The sequence below is a fragment of the Chlamydotis macqueenii genome, chromosome W (assembly GCF_036417535.1).
Source record: "Chlamydotis macqueenii isolate bChlMac1 chromosome W, bChlMac1.mat, whole genome shotgun sequence".
Classification (NCBI taxonomy): Eukaryota; Metazoa; Chordata; class Aves; order Otidiformes; family Otididae; genus Chlamydotis; species Chlamydotis macqueenii.
In genome coordinates, this window is record NC_141592.1 from 13,985,364 (window position 1) to 14,003,727 (window position 18,364).

The 18,364-nt window shown below is 45.4% G+C and overlaps 1 protein-coding gene across 2 annotated transcripts in view; it reads left to right on the forward strand.

The window, feature by feature from the left end:
- Window positions 1–18,364, forward strand: part of LOC147596582 (CBP80/20-dependent translation initiation factor-like) — a 125,757-nt gene that overhangs the window by 14,014 nt on the left and 93,379 nt on the right. The window contains exons 3-6 of one of the 2 annotated variants that reach the window (XM_086769682.1): window positions 5,855–5,977; window positions 12,321–12,394; window positions 13,771–13,875; window positions 17,507–17,582. In XM_086769682.1, the coding sequence (XP_086625808.1) occupies window positions 5,855–5,977; window positions 12,321–12,394; window positions 13,771–13,875; window positions 17,507–17,582 (378 nt within the window). The remainder of the gene's footprint in view (window positions 1–5,854; window positions 5,978–12,320; window positions 12,395–13,770; window positions 13,876–17,506; window positions 17,583–18,364) is intronic. The other variant, XM_086769683.1, reaches the window with a different exon arrangement.

Below are 18,364 nucleotides of genomic sequence, written 5' to 3' on the forward strand. Positions count from 1 at the left end.
CTAGTGACACCATGCCTAGAAGACACCTTCCTCCATCCTTGGTAAGCAGCAACAGTTCTCCTAAATCAGGCAGCAAAGCAGTGAAGCATTTCACTCCCAGATCTTCAGATATCCAAGCAGCTTTCTGCTTCACGAGAGGTGGTGCTGCTTCACAAGATGTATCTCAAACACAAGTCCCAGAGAAAGTTAAACCTATGTATTAGCTAAAGGACTCGATTTCTTTCTCAGTGGTCCTCTCCGACTGTAATTGAATAGAGATGTATTCACTCCACGGAAGAAGTGTCACCCAGCAATTACAGGCAGAAAACCATTAGGTGACTGGTTTTCTTAGAGCTGCTCTTTGATCATGGGCAGGCCATCCCACTTAAAAGATTTAATTTCTTACTCCATCAGGTAGGGCTAAACCAATCCATAATCATTGGCAAAGTCTCAAAGTAACTCCCTGTCTTTCACTTTCTCTTCTTCTTTTGGAAATGAGAGAAAAGTGAGTGCAGCATCTATCAGCAGGCACTTGTCCCAACAGGTCTTCAGCATGGTGGCCAATCTCAACGAAATTCAGTGTACAAACTGGCCCTGGGCTATAAAACAAATGGGTTGGTGAGATGGTGGTGTGGTTTTGTTTAGTGAGGGGGGGCTATGGTGGTAGCTTCTGTAGGAAACTGCTAGAAGTTGCTCCCCTTTGTTTAGTGGACTCGGCCGGGCCTAGGGTGGGCCTGCTGCTGGCCAAGGCCGAGCTGATTGGTAGCAGAATGTTCTGTGATAACACCTCTGCGATAATGTATTTAAAAAGGGGAAAACAGGAAAAAGAAAAAAAAGAAAATGAGAGATAATGTGAAGGAGCTGAGCAGGGGGCAGAGAGGGGGAGGTGTGAGCCTTGTGGGCCTTGCAGGCCTCACCCTCTGGCCTCCTGCTGGGCGGCCACCTGGGCCCAACTCAGCCCAGCCTGGCTGCAAGAAGTGGAGAGGAGATGAGATGTGAATGAGATGTAAAAAGATCCTGAGAGGCGTCTGCCTGCCTGTTGTGAAGAATTTTTCTTGTGAGAAGAATGGCTGTAGACACCAAGGTCAGTGAAGAAGGAGGGGGAGGAGTAATGTGGCTCCTGGCCAAGATTCCCCTGCAAGCTGTGGTGATGACTATGGTGGAGCAGGTTGTCCCCCTGCAGCCCGTGGAAGTCCATGGAGGAGCAGAGATCCACCTGCAGCCTGTGGAGGACCCCATGCTGGGGCAGGTGGATGCCTGAAGGAGGCTGTGGCCTGTGGAGGGCCCGCTGGGGCAGCTGTTCTGGAGGGACTGCACCCCGTGGAAGAGATGACCCACGCCGGAGCAGTTTCACGAAGGACTGTGGCCCGTGGGTGGGACCCCACGATGGAGCAGGGGAGGAATGTGAGGAGTTCCTCTCCCGACAACGAAGTAGCGGCATAAAACAACGTGTGATGAACTGACCATAACCCCCATTCCCTCTTCCCCCCTGTGCCACTCGGTGAGGGAAGGTAGTAGAGATATTGTTATGGCCAGGAAGAGGGAGGGGTGGGGGGAGGTTATCTTGTTCCCTGTCTCATTCTCCTGCTAGTTTTAGTAATAAATGAATAGTTTTCCCCAAGTGGAGTCTGTTTTTTCTGTAATGGTAACTTTAAGGATTTCTCCCTGTCCTTATCTCAAACCTCGAGCCGTTTTTCCTTATATCATCTCTCCCTATTCTCTCAGAGGGTGGGGGGAGTGAGAGAGAGACTGCGTAGTCTGGCCGCAACTGAGGCTGAACTATGACAGAAAGGTGCCTTTAAAATTATTAAAACAATTGTTTTCATATAAATCATTATTTTTCTGTAGAAAAAGTGGAGTGGTTTTTCTAGAATAGATCTAGAAGAGCAGGGAGATTTTGCATTAAATACTTGGAGTCCAGTTTCAAAATTCTGCATGACTAGAAGATTTAACTGCAGCATGAAGTGGGTGTGTGAAAACCACCTCTGCTGCAGAAAAACCTCAAAAGTAACCTTTTACATGGTAACTGTCTTCTCTTCTGACCAGGATTAAGACTCAGATTTTGGGAGTCATTTGAAGGACACTCTACAGCTTGGTCTAGGTAGCTCCTTGTAGGTGCTGTAGTGGAACAGTTGTTAATGCTGGGGAACATCTCGGAGGCTCTTATGTCGTGAGAAGTCTTCTAACTTTCCATTGTCTTTCTTTTTCCTCTGACCCACCTTTGGCTGTCTATGCTGTACATTGAATATTGAGATTTTTACATACAACTGAACATAAATGCCATCAAGAATCCACTGATGTCTTCAGGCCACTTAAACCTTGTGGCATTGCCATGCTTGATCTGCACCTCTACCAACACAGCCGACTTCACCCATATTTACTGTCACTGAGAGGAACCACGTAGGTTCCATTTATTGCCTGTGCATTGATGAAAGTGGTCTCCTTTTTCTGCAAATGGGATTTTCAAACTTGCCCTGAAGCAGCAGAAAGTATTAACTCTTGAGCTGGCAAAGGGAGTGAGATTAATTAGTTCATGCCTCAAAGAGCTAGCTGAGAAGGTGAAAATTGCAGTGTAAGTGAAACGTATGATTATTGCTAATTAAAATGTAAATGTTAGATTTGACAGCTAGTTTCCGAAGGAGGGTGGCTGGCAGTGTTAATGTGCACAAGCCTCACTGTTCCCAAGAGGGTGCAGAGCTTGACCAGAAAGATTAGCATGGATGAGAGCAGCTACTGGGAATCAATCTCTGGAGGGGGTGACATTTCCCTCTGAGCCCTAAAGTGTGGCTCAGAGGTCCCATCTCCTGCTGGTGAGTGTAGACCATGAATGGTAGGTGGATGAGCCCAGATAAGAGCTGGAAACAAGAGTTCAAAGATTGTTTGGGGTGTTGGGAGAGACTAGGAGAGTCTTGGTCTTTTGAGGGCACAACAGAGAGTAATGGGGCCAGATGATGGGGGATTGGGTTGGCAGGAGGCAAGGACATGGGATGGAGAAATTTGTGCCATTACAGCTATTTCTTCAGTTTTTGTCAGAGCTGCGGACAAATCTGTTGCTGCAACATGCTGAATTAATTTAACAAGCGAGCTGTGTGGGAGACATGTAGGTGGCCATGCTGCGGGATGGAGGATGAGCAGTGCCGTGTCTCACCGCCGCAGAGCCTTGGCCTTCTGCTGAAGCCCAGCTGCTTGTATGAATTTGGGATGGGATTTTTATGGTTTTTGCAGTGATGCTGGTGGAGAGGTTTTGTTGCTCAGGTGTTGTTTTATAGAAACGATTGTTACCTGCATACGCTCACCCGCTCCTTCAGCGTTGCCCGTGAGGTTCATGTGAGCTTCCCTGCTCCCGCAGAAAGGAGGGTTCATTTTAGCAGAAAAGGGCTTTATTAGAGGACACAAAGCCACCAGAAATGTCTGGGAGAGTTTCTGATGGGCGTATTTCTGTTCTGGATATTTGAACTCCGATCAGTAAGGTAGCAGTAAAAAGTTGTTCATCTTTGGCAATTAGTGAGAAATTTACGTAAAATATTGAGCTTGGCTATGTTGATGAGTTTGAACATGAGTGTATTTAGGCCGTACTCAGTTGAACTGCTTAAGTTTCAACAGAAGTTTCAATAATTTTGAGTTCAACAATTTTTATTTTTAAAATAATTTGGTTTTAAATATAAATATTAATAGGACATGATAAAGATAAGGAACATGAACAGGGAAAAGACTCCAGGCCATCAGTTAGAGCCAGGAGAACAGCTAATGTAGTGAAAGGGTACCTGTGATTTTTATCTAACCAGTTCATGCCGTATCCGCTGGCTTGTCTTAGTGAGTTTGGATGTTGATGCATGGTGGTACCAATCTCCTTGTTTCTCATGAGGGTTTTACTGTGGCCGGCTGTGTTTCTGGAATTTGCATAACCTGAGGTTGTCTGCAGGCAACCATGACCAAAATAGTTGGGTCAACTGGATATAACTGAATGGTGATGTTTATTTTCAGTGTGTCTTTTAAAGCAAAAGGTGCATATGTTGGACTTGGTCTCATTGTAGCATTTGGCACAGAAGTTTTTCATACATAGATGAACAAGATGTTCAGTGTATAGGATACAGTAAACTGGTAATTAATCTTTTGAACATCTAGGTGGTGAAGATTCATTTCTCCCAACCACCTTTTCAGTTGGTGCACATCTTTCCCCTGTCAAATGAGATATTTCTCACTTCTCAGGATGCCTGCAAGACTGCCTCTTCCCCAAGGCTTCCCAAAGTGGCCACCTGCCCGTGTCTCACAAGCAGCATTGATCAAGTTTTTGTTTTTTTCCTTCCATGCCAATTTAACAACTCCTTTAACTTTGTGCCACTCAGTATTTCTCAGCCATCAGGAGATTTGGGTCATGGTGTGACGAGAAGGGAAGAAGGTGCTTTCTACTGTTGTTGTAACATGTGGTGGGAATAACCACAACCTCTCAAATTTCATCTATATACAACTTGAAAAACAGTTGACTTCCTCTTTTGAAGTCAGTACTGATTTTAGACTATTGCAACTACAATATATTTGAGCTTGCTTGAGACTTGCTAGGTTTGAGGATGGAGAACATGCAGCTGGAGCAATGCAGAAACCAGTACTGATGCATTTTGCTTTCAGTCCCTCATGTTGGGTAAATACTTACATGTTTCACGTGCGCTAAGGTCTGTGCTTAATTGCTAGGTAGCATCACCTTAGGGTCTGCTGTGCAGCTGTCTCCCTGCTCCATCCACCCCAGGTCCAGGTGGCAGTGGTGGATCTGGGACCTGCTTTGTGCCCCCAAATTTGCGACCTGGCCGTTGTGTGCAAAGAGGAGCTCACGCCTTGCTTTGCTAGTGAGTCCTTTTGGCTCTTGAAGGCCAAGGTGGCTCTACGCTTGTCATAGCCCGCGGCAGTGTCTGCAGGGGATGTCTGAGACATGAGAAGCCCCCTTTAAGTATCAGCTCTCACACCAGTCCTGAAACATATGCTCCTCTTTGTATTTCCCAGATTTTCAGAGTACTCAAAAGAGTTGAATATTCTGTACTCTGTGATTTAATGGTTTTTTAATAATCTTAAGTAACTTCAAATGTCTTTACCAAGCCTCTGAGCAAATCTTTTGGAGCAGTTACCCTGACAATGTCCACCTTTCTCCCCAAGCACCTTGTGGGGTGTTTGAGTAGATAGGGCTGGTTGGATGAGTTATTCTGGTTTTCAGATGACTCATCATGCCCTTAGGGCTGCTGGCTGAACAAGAAACCTGCAAGTTGCTTGACAGCAGAACAAGTGTTAGGAGAATAAAGAACATTGGGGACAACTCCTTAATAGGTAAAAATAGTAATTTGTGTAATTTGTCTCCTGGTGAACTCCAAGTGTTTTCATGTATGTGAGTAGCTGGACTCCAACGGTGGACTGAGAAGAGGGAAAAACTGACTGAGGAGGTGGTTTGGGCTTGGGAGGAGAATTAGAGAGAGAGATATATCTCTTTATATATAATTATGCATATTCAGCAACCCCACATTCTTTAAAACTGCTTATATATATGTATAAAGAGAAATATATAGGTATAATTGCATAATTAATCCTCATCAAGACAGAGGAGGTAAGTATTGTTCTTCCCCATGCTTAGACTAGTAAACTAGAGCACTACAGCCAAATCTTATCTTCATTGAAGCCTCCCACCATGTTATCCCTTTGCAATGTGTAAATATGACATGTTAAAGGACTCTGAGAAAACCCCTAAATCAGGGCATTGGGCATGAGCATGGTTTTGTAGGTGCTTGCACATGTGGTCTGCGAGCTGGAGCTCTCCCGACTCAGTGGGTCAGTAGTTTTTGTGGCTGCGGAATGGTGTTGCTCTTGACTAAAGCAAGCTGTTTGTTGTTTCCAGGAAGCGAGAGATCACAACAGCAATGGGAGCGCAGGATTCCGGCCGAGGTCGGGCTCCAGGCATGGGTCGGGATCCAGGTCTGGCAGCCACGGGAGAAGCAGCCAGTTCAGGCAATCGACCAAGGTATACCTGGTAGCGACATGCTGAAGTCATGTCCTTTGCTTGCTATTTATCAGAGGCATCCTCCTAGCAACGTGTTTTGTGTGTGTGTCTACACGTAGGGTGTGAGCGCATGTCAATTATGAAGGACACCTCAGAGACCTATTAAATTCATGGGTAATGTGTGACCTGACTGCTGAGGGCTGTAGCTGTTCTTCGGCCTTAAGAAGTCTGTTGAGTTGTGCTGACTGCCTTAATATTGGGAAAGAAGTCCCTAGTCAGTTGGTTTAGTGCAAAGGAAATTAGGTTTTTTCCTTTATTTGAAGTCTTTGAGTATTTTAATTTGGGGAAATTAAGAGATGTCTGTAATTATTTTTTAGCAAGTCTGAGTGGACACCATGTAGACGGTGTTAAATGGTGACCTTGATCCAGCTGCTTTCTGTGGGAGCTGTCAGCAGGGCTTGATGGGGAGTTACCTTCTTGCCCTGCAAAAGACTATAAGAATTTACTTTTGATTTGGTTTTAGGTCCATTCCTTGAACTCAGACTAGGGACCACTTCTGCGTGTTTTAGTTCAGCCTCTATCCTCCTCTCCCATCTTGGAGTTGCTCTACTTCTGCATAAGTGAGCACTGCTTGTGCCAGAAGTAGAGGACGGGATCTGGGAGATTTGGGGCCTGATCCATTCATCCAGCCTGAAGAGTTTAAGGAAATAGTCTGTTCTCCTGAGCCGTGCTGTGGTGGGAGAGGACCCACAGAACCGTGTTGCTGCTGGAAAGTGATGGTCCTTTCTGGTGGCAACGAGATTCAACATATCTTTCTTTCTTTGAGCAAGGATAATACTATCTTCCTCAAAATGTCTGTATTTTTTCTTATGAAAAATTGCAGTTTTAGTAAACTGGCTTTTTTTCAACAAGAAAACCTTTAATGGAGCCTTTTCAGACAGTTTGGTATCTATATATCTTTTTTGTTTTCTACTGAAGTGCAACCAGAGGTTATAGGCAGCTGAGAAAAAAGAAAAATAGGGGAATCTTCTCAAACATAGAATGGAAAAATGCTTAAGTAGTAACATATGACACAGGATAATCCCTGAATTTATACCACAGACTCAGGCAACCACTTGGCATTGTTCAATATTAATGTTAAGCACAGTAGTGAGCTAATGCTGTTGCAATTGTGTGATGAAGATCATGATCTGATAGGAGAAGGACTTGGGAGTGCTTGTAGATGAGAGGCTCAACATGAGCCGGCAATGCACCGTTGCGGACCAGAAGGCCAACCAGATCCTGGGCTGCATCACGAGAAGCGTGGCCAGCAGGTCGAGGGAGGTGATTCTCCCCCTCTACTCTGCCCTGGTGAGACCCCACCTGGAGTACTGTGTCCAGTTCTGGAGCCCCCAGCACAAGAAGGACATGGACCAGTTGGAGAAGGTCCAGAGGAGGGCCACGAAGATGATCAGAGGGCTGGAGCACCTTTCCTATGAGGACAGGCTGAGAGAGTTGGGGCTGTTCAGCCTGGAGAAGAGGAGGCTCCGGGGAGACCTGATAGCGGTCTTCCAGTACCTCAAGGGGGCCTACAAGAAAGATGGGGAGAGACTGTTCAGTAGGGCCTGTTGCGATAGGACGAGGGGTAATGGTTTTAAAATAGAGGGGGGTAGATTTAGATTGGATATAAGGAAGAAATTTTTTACAATGAGAGTGGTGGAACACTGGCCCAGGTTGCCCAGAGAGGTGGTGGATGCCTCATCCCTGGAAACATTCAAGGCCAGGTTGGATGAGGCTCTGAGCAACCTGATCTAGTTGGAGATGTCCCTGCTCCTTACAGGGCAGGGGGGTTGGACTAAATGACCTTTGAAGGTCCCTTCCAACCCAAACCATTCTATGATTCTATGATTCTATGATTTTGTGTTAGTAGTGGTTTGCTGGAGGATGGTAATGACGTCTGACGAGCGGAACCGGTGGGATGCTGAGCTGGGCTTTGAAAAGATGTTGTGTGCATGCAAATGCTGACTTTGTGGGGAATTTGCTGAAGCTGCATGCATGGGTAAACAGAGTCCACACAGCCCATGGTGTGGTCCATCCCTGTGTTTGTGTGGGCAGCTACAGGGGTTGGGCAGCAGTGGATGGAGATGATGTCTGCTCTCAGGGACTGGAGGACAGAGGTTACGGACGTGCATTTAAACCATACTGCATGTAGGATCTGCTTTACCGGATCTCTGATCTCTCTGAGTATTGATGTTATTCTTTTAAGTGTGTCTCTCAATCATCATTCGTAGTGGCTTAATTAATTTTCAGCAGTGCTAACCCCTCTGTGGTGAAAATTACTATCTAAAGCAAAGGTTTGGGTCATTGAGAGCTTCAAGTTAAAACTGCTTACAGTTATAATTGCAATCCTGGGAGAACTGACAGCAAGTCACTTCTTTTCTTGAATACTTGCAATTTATTTTTTTTTGTTCCTGGACTTGAGAACTGGCTTTTTAAAAGACTTATTATCAAGTCTCGGTACTGTGCTGTAAGTATTTCAGTAAGCATGCTGCAGCACAGGTTCACTTGGGCAGCAAGCACTCTCCCTGTGTTGTGAGTCGAGATAGAAACCAGTTATAAAGACAGGTTTTTGAAGACTGAAAGGACTCAAAATGACTGTAGTGACTCATGACTTAATGACAAGGTGCATTATCGTTTGTCCCTGATGCCATCTTTATGGAGTTTGGCTAAGACTTGGAGCATCTCCCAGAGGTCATGGGGACATCATTGTCCTGGTTTCAGCAGGGATGGAGTTAATTTTCCTCTCAGTAGCTGGTGTGTTTTGGATTTCATGTGTGAAGAATGTTGATAAACACCCTGATGATACCAGTTGTTGTGAATGAGACCAAGGACACCGTCCTGCTTTCCAAGTCTCGCTAATGTGCAGATGCAGGAGGCTGGGAGAAAGACAGACAGAATAATTGACCCAAACTGGCCAAAGAGAGCATTCCAGGCCATCAACGTCATGCTCAGTATATAAGTGGGGGCTGGCCAGGGTGGGTATCTGCCTTCCTGGCATCCATCTTTCTCCCTCGTTTTGCTGGCATCGTTCCCTCTACCTTGCTGGCTCCCTTTTGCTCCTTTGCTTGCTGCTCGGTTTTGTTTCTGTGATCGCTGCTCGGGACGGGCTGTATCGGTCATTGGGACATCGGGTGGTGAGAAAACATACATTGTTCATTTTGTCTGTTTTAATATCCTTATATTCTGTTATTATTGTAGTTTTCCTTTGCTATATCTAGTCGAAGATGTCCCTGCTCCTTGCAGGGGGGTTGGACTAGATGACCTTTAAAGGTCCCTTCCAACCCAAACCATTCTATGATTCTATTTTAGTAAACTGTCTTCATCTCAACCCATGAGTTTTCCTTTCTTCCCAGTTCTCTCCCCCATCCCACTGGGGAGGGGGAAGGTGAGCGAGGAACTGTGTGGTGACTAGGACTAAACCACCACAATCATCTATGAGGACCAGGAGTTGCAGCTTGGTTTGGGTGGGAGCATCCAACTGCTGCCTAGAAGCTTGCGCTCATGTGACCTCCTGGATCACCTGAACCATTGCTGCAATTTCTCCTAATTGCCAGGATTAGTGCCAGGGCTGACTTGCCTGTGCTCACTGGTTAAGCATCGATAAGCTGATGTGTCAAGGAGATCTGGGGGAGCTGAGTGGGACAACTTGTGCTGCCTCCGCTTACACCGCGGATTAGGAGGTGTTAGCATCAAGGCTCTCCATTCATTTCCAAACAGATTTCAAGCCAAGTGTTGGAGGGTAATTGCTAGGCGCTTTATTTCAGGGCTCAAGAAGGAACTCTTCAGAACTCCTATACTGAGATTAATTTGGGCAACAATTTTAGGATGCAACCTGTTGCATTAGGAAGCCACATTATCTTAATTTTTTTCTATTTAATATATTAGTAGCTGATTTGTCTCAGCCTCATTGCAGCTACTTGCATGTTCCCAGTCTTTATCCTTGAACGCAAATACTTTACTCTTAGGGAATCCTATTGTAGGTGGCTCATTGACAGGTTCTTAAAATCTCCCGTGTCCATACGAAATGGAAAGAAAAATGGATTTGTCTGCAAGAAGAGGTATCTCTTCTTTGGGTGATAGCTATAAAGACCTACACGTGTGTTTTCATTATACTGCATGAGGCTGCTTCTAAAGATTTAGAAAACTAATTTATCTCCTTGGTGGGAGAAAATTTTGCCTACATTTGCCTAAAATAAAAAGCTCAGCTTCTGTAGTTGATCATGAGAATTTTATATATTTCATAGAATCATAGAATGGTTAGGGTTGGAAGGGACCTTCAAAGGTCATCTAGTCCAACCTCCCTGCAAGAAGCAGGGACATCTCCAACCAGATCAGGTTGCTCAGAGCCTCATCCAACCTGGCCTTGAATGTTTCCAGGGATGGGGCATCCACCACCTCTCTGGGCAACCTGTGCCAGTGCTCTACAACCCTCAGTGTAAATTTTTTTTTCCTTATATCCAATCTAAATCTACCTCCCTCTATTTTGAAACCATTACCCCTTGTCCTGTCACAACAGGCCCTACTAAACAGCCTCTCCCCATCTTTCCTGTAAGCCCCCTTGATGTACTGGAAGACTGCTATCAGGTCTCCCCGGAGCCTCCTCTTCCCCAGGCTGAACAGCCCCAACTCTCTCCATGTCCTTCTGATGTTGGGGGCTCCAGAACTGGACACAGTACTCCAGGTGGGGTCTCACAAGAGTGGAGTAGAGGGGGAGAATCACCTCCCTCGACCTGCTGGCCACGCTCCTCTTGATGCAGCCCAGGATGCGGTTGGCCGCCTGGTCCACAAGGGCACATTGCCAGCCTATTTCTGGTAGTTCATTTCTATGCAGAGACATGTTGACCTTAGATCCCCAGAAGTTAAAATCATAATTCACAGACCCCTTGGAGGAGACAAAAAAGGGAGCAATGTAGCTGTGTTTAGAGTATCTTGTGTCTAAATTGGTCATTGTGCTGGGAATGGCTGCAAAGTGTGACCATCTGTAGTGTGCACCAAGGATGTGCATCATGCTCATTGGGAAAAAATTGCTCACTTTCTGGGCAGATTGATGTCTGGGACTTCATTAAGAAATGGTCAATTTTTTATGAGTTTTTAGTGTCTCAGTTATTATTAATTATACTTGAAAATGTCAGAAATTATACGATGTGGAATATATGAAAGCTGCCTTCTTCAGCACTTGTTTCACCAGAGCAGAATCATTTGGGCTGAAATACTTAAATAATCTGAATATGTGCAAGGTTATGAATAATCTGAGTATGTGTAGGAAATGTTGGGGGAAAATTGGTAATATGGAATTCCCTATTTGTAATGCATTTATGTGCCCATCCTATGTAAGTCTGAGTCAAGTCTGATTTCTTGACTGGTCCTGGCAAAATCCAACCTGTTTTACTTCTTCACCTGTAATGGGTGGAGAGGGCAGCCCTCTTTCTGTGGGGAGGACATGTGTGGGCTGAAGGTTGTAAAGGGGCCATGAAAGATGGGTGCGAGGTCTTTGCTTTAGCCAAAAACAGCTGCACAGCAAAATTCAAGATGTTTTGGGTGTTTTGCAGTTTGCTGGAGGTTTCTCATAATTCCAACCTGATTATACTGTGGTGCTTTTGCTTCTCAGGGGAAGGAACCATCACTTTAGTGTTGGTGGGACATGTACCAGAATCACTGTGTGAACTCATTTGCTAGTGTGCATGGCAGAGGTGGCACGGTGCAGGGTTCTGACGTCCTCCACCTGTTGTTAGAGCAAGAAGTCATGCCACCATGAATCCTTGAAGAAGCAGGATGGCTTTCCCCATCCTTATTGGTGACAGCAGGCTCTGGTAGCTGCTGGTGAAGAGTATCTCCATCCTTGGAGATATTCAAAAGCCATCTGGATGTAGTCTTGGACATATGGTTGTAGGTGGCCCTGCTTGAGCAGGAGAGTTGGAACGAATGAGCTTCAGAGGTCCCTTCCCACCTCAACTAGTCTGTGACTCCGAAGCTGAGTGTCTTCATGGCTGGGATGTCAGCCTGCCCGCTGGACCATGGTGGATCTTGGAGGTTGTGGACAGTGGGGTAGGAGGGCAGAGCTGGAGTCAGAGCTGAGCCTATGTGTTGTCTGCTCCATGTTGTCCACAGCTTTGTGTCCCCAAGGCTGAAACTGTGTCACTCCTTGCATTCATGGTGCGCTTTTGCAGCGGGCAAGGAGTGTGGATTCTCATGGGAGCAGAGGAGCCCACGTGCAGAGCCGGGACACCTCCACGGCTAGTGGCAGGAGAGGCTATGCTGGGCTGTCCCATGGTCTAGATAGTGCCACGTGCCTTCCAGTGAGTAACCACCTTTCCCTCCCTCCTAGAACGGCAACAAGGAGAGCTCCCTTGATGTGCTGGGCACGGACATCTGGGCTGCCAACACTTTTGACTCCTTCAGGTAAGCTGGTTTTAAAATGCTTTAAGAGAGAGAGAGACTGTGCCCTCTCTTAGCCTTTGCCCATATGTCCGTCCTGATGGTACTCAGGTGCCAGTGAGTACTCTGCCAGTACTCACGTTGCTGCTCCCCCTCCTCTACATTACCATTTATCCCACCTAATATCTAATCTGAATCTACCTCCCTCTATTTTAAAACCATTACCCCTCGTCCTGTCACAACAGGCCCTGCTGAAGAGTCTCTCCCCATCTTTCCTGTAGGCCCCCTTGAGGTTCTGGAAAGCTACTATAAGGTCTCCCCGGAGCCTCTTCTTCTCCAGGCTGAACAGCCCCAACTCTCTCAGCCTGTCCTCATAGGAGAGGTGCTCCAGCCATCTGATCATCTTCGTGGCCCTCCTCTGGACCTTCTCCAACTGATCCATGTCCTTCTTGTGTTGGGGGCTCCAGAACTGGACACAGGACTCCAGGTGGGGTCTCACCAGGGCAGAGTAGAGGGGCAGAATCACCTCCCTCGACCTGCTGGCCACGCTCCTCTTGATGCAGCCCAGGATGCGGTTGGCCTTCTGGGCCGCAAGGGCGCATTGCCTGCTCATGTTGAGCTTCTCGTCCACCAGCACTCCCAAGTCCTTCCCCTCAGGGCTGGTCTCAATCCATTCTCTGCTCAACCTATATTTGTGCCTGGGATTTGCAGTCCATACATCTGAAAGCGGTGCTGATAGAATTACTTGTAGTCGTCTGTGAGCTGCACAAGTAAGACTTGAGGCAGCTCTGAGCTACTGCTCCAGGATTTTTCTCTTCCCTTAACTGGCAGTGCGATAATGTGTTGACTTTGCAGCTGCTGGGAAGAGCTCTTCAGCTACTGCTTCAGCACGGGAAAAGCGGTGAAATATGCTTTCTGTCCAGTTTTATGCATCTCCATCTCTGTGCCTGGAGCACTGCAAGAGTCTGCAGGGGTTGAGATCCCAGCTGGGACTTGCTCCAAGCCATTGGAGTGGCCAGGTTGGGCAGGACTAGAGAGAACATCTCCATTGCATGGACTAGATCACTACATGTTGCGATATCCCCTTGATGCAGAGAGCAAGTATAGCTAGCAAGGTGTGTGCTGCATTGTGCTGCATCATACATCAAAATTATGGGTTTAGAGCAAGCAACAGGAGCTCAATATCTCAAAAAAAACCCAGAAGAAATTAAAATATATGTGTTGCAGCAGCGTGAAGGTTGGAGGCCCATATCCATGTGCTCTGTGGCAGAGAGCGATGCCTCCAGAAGTACCAGCTTTCCTCGTCTGCAGGCTCCAATGTGCCCTCTTCTCTTCAACTTGTTGGTGTTTAATTAGTAGTGGACTTTCTTTCTTTGTCTTTCCCTGTTTTTCTCTCCTAGTGGAGCAACGTGGGACTTGCAGCCTGAAAAACTAGATTTCACCCAATTTCACAGGAAGCTGCGAAACACCTCCAAATACCCACTGCCTCATATAGACAGAGAAGAGTGAGTGCCATGTGTGTGATACCGTGCTCTCCAGCGAGGTCTCTAACGTCTCCCTTGCAGAGGGAATGCTAGCTTGGTGGCATGGCTTACATAGAGGACATGGGAAAGAGGCACTGGACCACGTGTGGGGTTTGAAAATGTCACAATCAGTTTCTCTGGCTCCTTTGTCATCCGTTTCTGGGCTGACGCAGAGCTGCTTGCTGTATTTTGCATTGCTTGGTAGAGTTCAGTCTTTAAATCATGCTGGATCCAAGCCTCCTAGATCCAAGCCTCCCAGATGTAAATGTCTCTGAATCTTGGAGGAAAGAATATTAGTTTAGTGCTGATCCCAGTTACAGTTCCCACAAGTGACAGGGCTTCTGCTGTTCTCCCCAGCAAGATTTCAGGGAAGAAGAGAGCGTCAACATGATGCGTGTAGATCCGAGTGTTCCTCCCCTATATGCTAGCCATAAAACTGTGAAAACTTTAAAGAGCTGCTTTTGGTGGTGACAGTCTCCAGGGGCTTCCACAGTATTGCTGGTTTCCTCTTTGGTTGTCAGCTGGTCAAGCCAAATAAATGCATACTGGCACCAAGTGGTTCACCGATGCTGCTTAGATGAACATCACCATTTCTCTGCAGATTCTCTGCAGATGAAGAAACAATCATAGTTTGATTTTTCGGCTTCTTATAATTTCATCCTGGTGCTTAACACACTGGCAGTGCTATTCAGGGCTGCAGGCAGTATTACCTGTCCTGTTACCCCAAGCTATGACAAGGCTTCAACTCATCCCTGACGCAACTCACTGCAAATCTCTGCTAAAGAAAAAAATAGAGTAAGAAGTCCATAACCACATTTCATCCCATCAATTTTTGTCATTTTTTCCTAGTCATTAATCATTTCCTGCCTGTAGAGGAAGGAAAAAAATCAGAACAGGTCTAAAAGATGGGGTTGAGAAGATTGCAGGTGGCTTCTCGTTGCTACATTGTATGTAGGGATGGGAATCCTCTCTCGAATAAGTTTTTCTGTTGATAAGTTGATTTTGACAGGCCAATGCTATAGTCTTCACTGGGCGTGTCTTGTTTAGAAACACCAGGCTAGCAATCCCATCCCAGCCCAGGTTCAACATCTGTAGGAGGCTCCCATACCATGTAGCAACAGGCCAAGATTCACACAACTGTCTAAGACTGTTCTGAGCTGTATTTACTGCAAGTATATAAACAGCAATTTTCAGAATATTTGGAACAATGCTAAATTTCTAAGTCACTAAGTGCCTTAGCCATGTTTACTCCCATTTTTACAGATGGTTTTGAAAAATGAGATGAAGGACCTTCTAAAATAAGATATAATGTGCTCCCTGGTTAATGGATGATCCTACCAGCGCCACCTGCTACATATAGAAAGAATGCGGCAGAGTTTGCTTTACGGTCTGCCTCTGGTTCCTGGTGTACTGTGAATGCCCAGGGTGCAAACTGGTAGAGAAGGCAGTATGGAGGTGAGATACATAATCACTCCTAAATATTACAGCTGTAAAAATGGAATAAGAATTCGTGTATATGCAGAAAAGTTAAACAAATGCTGTCAACACAAGCAGTGCATCTCCCAAAAGACAGATCATATAAGTAACCTGCACTAGAATAGAGGAAGCACAGACAAAATTGGTTTTATTTTTTAACTTTTAAAGTTGTCTCTGTTGTGCATTCATCAGCTCTCCATGCTGAATCTGTGCTGAGTGCGTTTCAGCTTGGTGAACCTCCAAGAATCTCTACCTGCTAGCTAGGCATTTTCCCTCTTGCTTGAGTGGAGTTTTTTAACATGCTAGCTGTGCAATGAAAAATTTAATAGAAAAAAAAAAAGGAAAGATGCTGTTCAGAATGTGGATTTTACACTTTAAGTACCAAAGAGACTGTTTTGTTCCCGATCACTTGCCCAGGGTTGGCCATGTAGTTGCATCCAGTTGACTGACCTCAAGCATTTTCTGCTTGGCTGAAACGCTTTCCTCCAGAAAGACATCCGATTTTATTTGAAGATACTGAGTTTGGTGGTATGCTGAATGGTCAAGTGGAGTGGTTATGGAAAACCAGGAACTGTACCTCATTTCTGACCTGAGTTTGTCTGCCTTTAATTTCCAGCATTAGCTCTTGCTGCGCTTTTGCTCTTCCAGTTCAAACAACTTTTTTCTAGCTGATATTTTCTCTTCATTCCAGGTATCTCCCAAGCCCATATATCTCTCTAGTTTTTCCTGTACTCTAAGAAATTTCTCAACCACCTCTTTGAAACATGACTGCCTGAGCTGCCTGCGATCCTGTAGTTCAGGCTCAGCCATACTGCCTGTAGAGGAAAGCTGCCTTCATCACCCTAATCCCTGCCTCCTCATCCCCTGCCTTTATGCAACAGTTCAGCATCAGACATTCACCCTGGGACAGTCCCCATCCTTTCCAGATGACCTTTTCCTACAATACACTTGCCTGTTCTGTACCTGCAACTGATATTATTTGTCCTCAGATGTTTGACTTGATTTTTCTCATATATATTTTTTTTCATATATATATATATATTTTATATGTATACACACACACTATATTTATGCCTTTGTAAATCAAAGTCACTGTTTCATCTATGATGGAAAGTAAATTGTTAAACACCTCTGATTTCCCATGAATTAATTAGGATGTTAATTAAATTAAGTGTTTCCATCCAGCTTGCTGGTTTTTCAGCCTAGTCCTTTAGCACATGCCATTTTTCTGGATTTTTTTTCCCCCCATTTGCTGTAATTCCACCAAGATCTGTTGTTCTCTGACTTCTAGGCTCTGATTACCTGGGTCTGCTGCTATCAAGTTTCTGTCTAATATATGTTATTTAACAATATCTTGCCACTAGTTGACCAAAAAATACATTATCATTCTTGCATAATAAAAATAAGTTACCTCAATTGTTTATAAATTTAGAAGGATGATATTTATTGACAATTTTTTCTTCTTCTGTAACATTACAAACTCTCTGCATCCAGCTAGTAATTATCTTTGGATATTTTTTTTTTCCTTTCTTGATACAAGAAAGTCCTTCAGCTGCCAGCTATGTGTTTGGTCTGTCAGCACTTGGCTTCCCACCCTGATTTTTTTACTTTTCAAATTGTACGTTTGTGTTTATATCGATTGCTGTTTGCCATCTGAGATATATGTTGGTGCTTGTTTGCCGACACCTTTCTCAGCAGGGGAACAGGAGCTCCTGTGGAGACCAATAAATGAGCTCTGCTTCAAAGGAAACATTTTTCATTACATTTTTGTGTTCTCATTTTTTTTTTCCAGATGAGCTGTGCTCTCAGGTTTGCTTGGTCTGGGAATTGAATCACCCAACACTACTGCTCAGGACTGCCTTTGTTTTTCTCACTACTGCTATTACCAAAAGCATTTGAACTCTGTGGTGGATGATGCAGGTGGAGAGGACTAGGAAAAGCATTTAATTTTGTATTAATGGCTTTATGCCTGCATGGGAGTGTTTTGGAGGCACAGTTTACTTGCTTCAGAGAGCCTCTTTGTTTTCATGAGAATCCTTTGCAGTAAGAACTAATCTTCCTGATGTGCCATAATAGAAAATTAACTTTGTTTCCAGCAAGGTTTCACTTGGTTTCGTTTGTTTTCTTCTTGCCACAGGCTTGGAAAAGAGAAACACGAGGACGGTGACAGCATCAACTTGAACGACATAGAGAAGGTCCTTCCAGTGTGGCAGGTAGGTGATGAGGACATCTCCTGCCTGCGGTACAGTGGAGACTGGCAGCTCCCTGCCTTACCTTTCCTTAGGAAACCTTCCCCAGAAGTGGGAAAGCCTGGGCTGGGTGCGCTGATCTATGGTCCTTTGGGGTTTGTGATGGAGAATTATGCCTGTGGTTTCAGCAAGCCTTGCTGTGAACCTTTGTGCTGGGCAAGGGCAGTTACCGCAGAGACTTCACTGGGAGGTGAAACATCGAGGACAGTATACATGTACATACATATATATATATACACACACACACACATACGTTGACACAAGGCTCATATATTTTAGGAAAGGAGGTTCTAAAAAGCACCGAGCCTCCTGACAGCTCCAAAATAAATTGCTGCCAAGAAGCCAGCAGTGGTGGTATGCTGACCCAGATGTTTACTCTATGGGGTGCATGTATGTTTATATGCAGTGGTTATCCACTTGTATGTTTTCTCTAGCATGTTCCTTCTCCAGATCTCTCTCTATAGCCCAGTTTTGGTAGTTCTGGTAAAGTGATGTTTGATGCTTGGATGTTGGGGAATAAAAAAAGGGGAATAAGGAAGACCCAGGCAACTACAGGCCAGTCAGCCTCACCTCTGTGCCTGGCAAGGTCATGGAGCAGATTCTCCTGGAAACCATGCTAAGGCACATGGAGAGCAAGGAGGTGGTTGGTGACAGCCAACGTGGCTTCACCAAGGGCAGATCGTGCCTGACCAATTTGGTGGCCTTCTATGACAGGCTGACAGCATCAGTGGACAAGGGACAAGCAA